Source organism: Myxine glutinosa, chromosome 8, assembly GCF_964187855.1.
Source record: "Myxine glutinosa chromosome 8, kmMyxGlut1.1, whole genome shotgun sequence".
In the NCBI taxonomy this organism is placed as follows: domain Eukaryota; kingdom Metazoa; phylum Chordata; class Myxini; order Myxiniformes; family Myxinidae; genus Myxine; species Myxine glutinosa.
The window spans coordinates 10,528,040-10,534,039 of NC_136268.1; the positions used below are offsets into that span (position 1 = coordinate 10,528,040).

Below are 6,000 nucleotides of genomic sequence, written 5' to 3' on the forward strand. Positions count from 1 at the left end.
GGGAGGGGGGAAGGGAGGAGGAATTTTTTTCCTGTGCAAAGAGTGCTTCATAACCTTAGTGTTGCCCAGGTAAAAAAGAAAAATTGTAATACCCTCTGCCACCATCACCAGGTGGCGCTACACGGTACGCATTTACATAGAGAATTGCTGCCCCTCTCCCGGTCCCCCACTCCCCCGAATGAGGTTGCGGCCACATAGCCTTTGTTGCCCCCCAGACAAAGTTGTATTTGTATTTGTACCCATAGTAAACTATATAAGTGTTTATAGCTGGAGTACCCAGCGTTGCTCAAGTGAAAAAGAAACATTAACATATTTGAAATGAGGCAAATATAATGGAAAAGCAATTACATCCAAATCAGAATCCATCAAAAATGTCAAATCATCATTTCACCTTTTTGTTGAATATCTGCTGGTGAATGTACCGTCGATCACGGTTTCTGAGTGAAGTATGATGACGTCAGGAAGAAGAAGAAGACTTACCACCAACTTCAACCGCTTCCAGAATTGTTTTATTATTTGTGTTCAAATGTCTGGCCATTGTTTTTGTATTTATTTATGCGAATGTGTACTTGTATATAACTGTCATTAATCAAAACGGCTTAGGCACTATCGAGCGATTTTATTTATTTATTTTATTTTTTAATGCAAAAAAAACGAATTTTGTTTATTTTATTTTTTAAAGATTTATATATTTATATATATATATATATATATATATATATAATTATTTTTTGGCCTAAAACACTCCCAGGCACTCACTGATCAACCTCTGAAAGTTTTATGAAGATCTGTTCAGCCATCTCTGATAAAAATGGCGACACACAGACAGACCAACAGCTCTCTTATATAGTAGACTAGGAAAGGTACCCGGCATTATCGGGCAAAGCAGGATCGCCTCGCTGATGGGAATATTGAGAGGGGTGGGACGGAGGGGAGAGGAGGGGAAAGGGATGAGGGGGAAGGGAGCAGGTGGACAAGTGGGATGGTGAGGGGGGTGAGTGAGCAGGTATGAGCGAGGGGAGGGGGGAGGGTTGGAGGGAAGTGTGCACGTGGATCAGGAGCAGAGGTGAGGGTGGATCAGGAGGAGGGGTGAGTGGGGAGCAGGGGGAGAGGGTGAGAAGGGAGCAGGGGAAGAGATGAGTGGGGAGCAGGAGGAAAGTGAGTGGGGATCAGGAGGAAAGTGAGTGGGGATCAGGAGAAGGGGGTGAGCGGGGGGAGTAGTGGGAGAGGGTGAGAGGGGAAGAGGGGGAGAGGTGATTGGGGATCAGGAGAAATGGTGTGTGGGGATCAGGAGGAGGGGTGAGCGGGGAGCAGGAGAAGGGTGAGTGGGGAGCAGGGCGAGAGGATGAGAGGGGAGTGGGGGGAGAGATGAGGAGGGGTGAGTGGGGATCAGGAGGAGAGGGAGAGAGGAGCAGGGGGAGAGGTGAGCGGGGATCAGGAGGAGGGGTGAGCGGGGGGATCAGGTGGAGGGGTGAGCGGAGATCAGGAGGAGGGGTGAGTGGGGATCAGGAGGAGGGGTGAGTGTGGATTAGGAGGAGGGGTGAGCGGTGAGCAGGAGAAGGGGTGAGTGGGGAGCAGGGCGAGAGGGTGAGAGGGAAGTGGGGGGAGAGATGAGGAGGGGTGAGTGGGGATCAGGAGGAGGGGTGAGTGGGGATCAGGAGGAGAGGGAGGGAGGAGCAGGGGGAGAGGTGAGCATGGATCAGGAGGAAAGTGAGTGGGGAGAAGGGGTGAGCGGGGAGCATGAGAAGGGGTGAGTGGGAAGCAGGAGGATGGGGAGAAGGAGCAGGTGGAGGTGGTGGCAGAACAGGAATAGGGAGCAGGGGTGTTCCATTATGAATAAGCTTGAAGAGCCCAGTTATAATAGCTGTGAATGAAGGAGCCGTTGTGTAATCCATAATACGATGTGGATTTCCTGCTTTCCTTTAAAAAATCTCAGAACTGCCTTGCGAAGTTGGGAATGCATCTGGTTTAAATGGCGGAAAGTGTTCGGCAGATCTGACACGCCAATCCCCACTTCTTTAATACTTTGAAATAGACTCAATGTGGGTCCGTCATATGGAGGTAATTTTGAAAACAGATAGTTCAAATCTTTGGGTTTCCTACAAGTAACGCCAATCCCAATAGAGTGACAGCCTATCAGAAGGAGTGATGACAGCCTTTCTTAAATAAATAAATACGCTTAGTTATGAGAATCACTGATTTCTTAAATTTTTCAGATTTCACTCCAGATTTCGGCACTTATTTAGTCCTCGAGATCCGATCCTCCAACCCGAACACATATTCCGATTATATACTTTAATTAGTCCATGAGAGTAGATCGTGTTTCCAAGGCAAGGCACGTTTGAATAGGCCGAAACAAAATGGCGGCTAAGACCCATGTGAGGTGATATTGAGCTGACCAAGGATAAAGCCTTTCATGAAGGTAAGCCGTTATTTCTCTTCGAAAGGAGTGTTTATATTTATCCAAAGTTTTCAATCATGCACTCCTTTGGAGTTGCCGTAGTGTGCATTCCAAGTTTGGGGGCCGCTAAGTTTCATGGTTTTGGAATTATGGAGGAGACAGACTGACTAATTAACTAATGGACACACATTGCCTTATTATTATTACAGATGTACACTACTCACAATAAGTTAGGGATATTGTGGGAGTGAGTGTATTTTTTTTTTATAGGGGTTAGGGTTATGGTATCGAAATCAAGAATGCTGTGTTTTTTTCACACTCATTAATAACCATAGAATTAGGACCAACAACTTTTTTCAACATAATTAATACACAAAATCCGAAGAACCTGCCAATATCCCTAACTTATTGTGAGAAATGTATGTATGGTGGAATTTTGATTCCCCCCCCCCCCCCCCATTCCCCCTCTCCCACTTCATATGCTCCATCCATGGCCTTTTCTCTTCTCTCCCCATCTCCTCACTCCTTTCACATTACTCTACGCTCCTTACCGTCTCCTTTCATTATTTCCTTTTCTATCTTTTCTCAATTTAACCCCTCCACCCCCAGTGCGTACGTAATTAATAAACGACCACTAACTTATTACATTATGTATGACACACACCATAAACATGACATAACGTCAGTGGAGTGAAAAGCAAATACTGGTACACCATGAGATCTCCTTGCAGCTGCTGCCAGTTCAGTTTGTTTGTACTCCGCTGTGAAATTTACCACCTGTGTTTGTTTGTGCAGTACCCTGCAGATTCGCAAGATAAACACTGGCTCGCCGATCAACACTACATGCCGGCCACCAGCGGGAAAATGGTGAGGGGGATGTCCTGGGAAAGGAATTGTCGCCAATTATTTATTTGTGCACACTTGTCATCAGGTCACGTGGTTGGAGCAAATCTAAACGAGAAAGTGCATTCTGGGATCGCAGACCCTCATTGTTTTGTGCGGTGTATTTTGTGCGTCAAATAAACGGAAGGATTTACTAAATGAAAGGCCGGTGATTGCAAATAAAAGGTGTTAATGGTCTAAAGGGCAAACGTCAAAAGGTGTTACTCCTGAAAGTGAAAGAACATTTTAAAATCTATTCTCTGTGCACGTGCGCAGGCATACCTATTGGCTGAAGCCGATATCCGGGAGCTGTCTGAAAGTGATGACTACAGGTATGAACCAAGCATGGTTAATTTGCAGCTTCTGGCATTTGAATGACAGGTGTTGTAACCTCAGCAGGTGTCGTGTGTGCCTGACTGCTCATGGTTAAACTACAAAGACTTTTACACTTTCAGGTGAAGAGTCAAACATGTTGGCACTTCCTTCTCCAAGAGTGTGTATTCCATCAAGCCAAACGGTCCAATCGAATAGTAAGACGAGTAAAATAATCGAGAACTCGTGTATCTCCGCCACCCAATGTGGGCAAAGGTGATGTTTTAAACTCTGTCCGTTTGTCTCTTCATGAATAAGATATCTCAAAAAGGATGTGACGAGGATGAAATGATTCGATTTTGGTGAAGATCCAAATACGGATCTGGATCGGAGGATGTTTCAATGATTCTTCACCATAAAGCGAAAGGGCTCAAACCAATATTTAACGCGCTATCTCAGAGTTATGGACGGTTAATGCCAAAACATTGTGGATGAGTTGGTTGGGGACAAGAACGAGTGAATTCGATGTTGGTTCAAGTCCGAATCCAGATCCGGCCTATCAGTCGGATTATCGGATACAGCACGGAAACTGCACAGCCTGGCGGAGGTGTGCGCTGCACTGAGTGCCGTTCTTTTTTTTTTTTTTTTCTTTTTTTTTGTATACAAGATCGAGGCTCGTGAAAGAGCGAACATTAATCACACAGAAAGACAAACAGACACACAAAACAAATAACATCGGGAGCGGTAGACAAGATGGGGAGAGAGGGGAAGGACACAAACACAACATTTGAGAGCAGGGACCGAGAGACATGGAGACATCGAGAGAACTGTGGGAGGGAGAGGGCTTTGGGGAGGAGGCATGAGAAGGGGGGGTGGGGGGGGTGGGAGAGGTATAAAACATATGGACACTGCCAAGACTTCCAGGAAAGAAGTTGGAATTTCGAACAAGGTGGATCTGGGGTGAATTAGTGGGGGTATAAAGATCAAGGTTTTGGATGGGGGAAGATAAGAGATGGTGGTGAACAGCTGTTTTGAAGACCTGGAGGGAGGAGTGTGATTGAAGTGAGTGTGGGAGTTTGTTCCAGAGGCGGGAGAAAAGAGGAATGAAAGAGTGAAGGTGAGCAGAGAGCCGAGATTTCGGCAGTTTAACCATCAGAGGGTGGCTGGCAGATCTTGTGCGACCTGTAGGAATATTTGGGGGACAGAGCACAGAGAGAGCTGGGGGAGCAAGGCCGGAGAGGAGTCGGTAGAAGACAGAAAGACCACCTACCTGCCTGCGGTGAGTGAGTGAAAGGCCCTCAGAGATAGCTTCATCGCGGGAGATTCCAATGATTCTGAAAGCTTTGGATTCAACAGCGTGAAGCCGAGCCAGGTGTGAAGCAGGAGCACCAGCCCATAGGGGAGAACAGTATTCCATTGAGCTGCGGATGAAAGCCTTGTATGTGGTGAGGAGCTCAGGTGTGCCTAGGAAGGACTTCGCACGACGGAGGATGCCCAGTCGGCGACTGGCTTTGGAGGCCAGCTTGGAAATGTGGTTTTCCCAAGAAAGATCATGGCAGATGGTGAGACCCAAAAGCTTGAGCGACAGAACTTCTTGGAGAGGATTGTTGAGAAAGTAGATGGGAGGGTTGTCCAGTCGATCTTTTCGGAGAGACATAGTAAGAGTGTGAGATTTGTCAGGATTGAAAGACATGTTCCACATGTTTGACCAGTCTGTGATTTTGTCCAGGTCTTCAGAGAGTGAGGAGGCTGCAGACTGCCGATCTGAGGGAAGAGGAATGGAGCGGCAGAGAGTGGAGTCATCAGCAAAGAGATACAGAGGATTTTCCAGAGAGTCGGAGAGATCATTGATAAAGACCAGAAAAAGCACAGGGCCCAGCACACTGCCTTGGGGAACTCCAGCCTGAACGGGAAGGGGAGATGAGAGAAATCCATTCAGGGCCACACGTTGACTACGACCAGAGAGGAAGTCCGCAAGCCATGCATGGAGATTTCCATGGATACCATAGGAGGAGAGTTTGGTGAGCAGAGCTGGGTGCCAGACCGTATCGAAGGCACGTGATATGTCAAGGGAGACAGCTCTGATTTCCTGTTTGGCATTGAGGACCTCCATCCATTGTTGAGACAGCAGAAGCAGCATGTCCAGAGTAGAGTGACCTGGTCTGAAACCAAATGATGATCAGAGATCAAGCCATTGGAGAAGAGGAAAGATTTCATATCCGAAGCAATGATGGATTCCATGACTTTGCTGATAATTGGGAGCAGGCTGATTGGTCTGTAGTTGCAAGGATCTGTTTTTGCACCTTTTTTGTGTAAAGCGGTAATGTTTGCTGATTTCCAGGATGCTGGCAGATGACCTTGAGCAAAGGATAGGGTGAAAAGAACAGAGAGAGGGTGAGATAGAG

The 6,000-nt window shown here is 46.8% G+C and overlaps 1 protein-coding gene across 1 annotated transcript in view; it reads left to right on the plus strand.

Annotated features, from left to right (window-relative positions):
- DNTTIP1 (deoxynucleotidyltransferase terminal interacting protein 1) overlaps positions 1-6,000 on the plus strand; it is an 84,464-nt gene that overhangs the window by 63,902 nt on the left and 14,562 nt on the right. The window contains exons 12-13 of the mRNA XM_068123928.2: positions 3,197-3,268; positions 3,560-3,615. Of these exons, the coding sequence (XP_067980029.1) occupies positions 3,197-3,268; positions 3,560-3,615 (128 nt within the window). The remainder of the gene's footprint in view (positions 1-3,196; positions 3,269-3,559; positions 3,616-6,000) is intronic.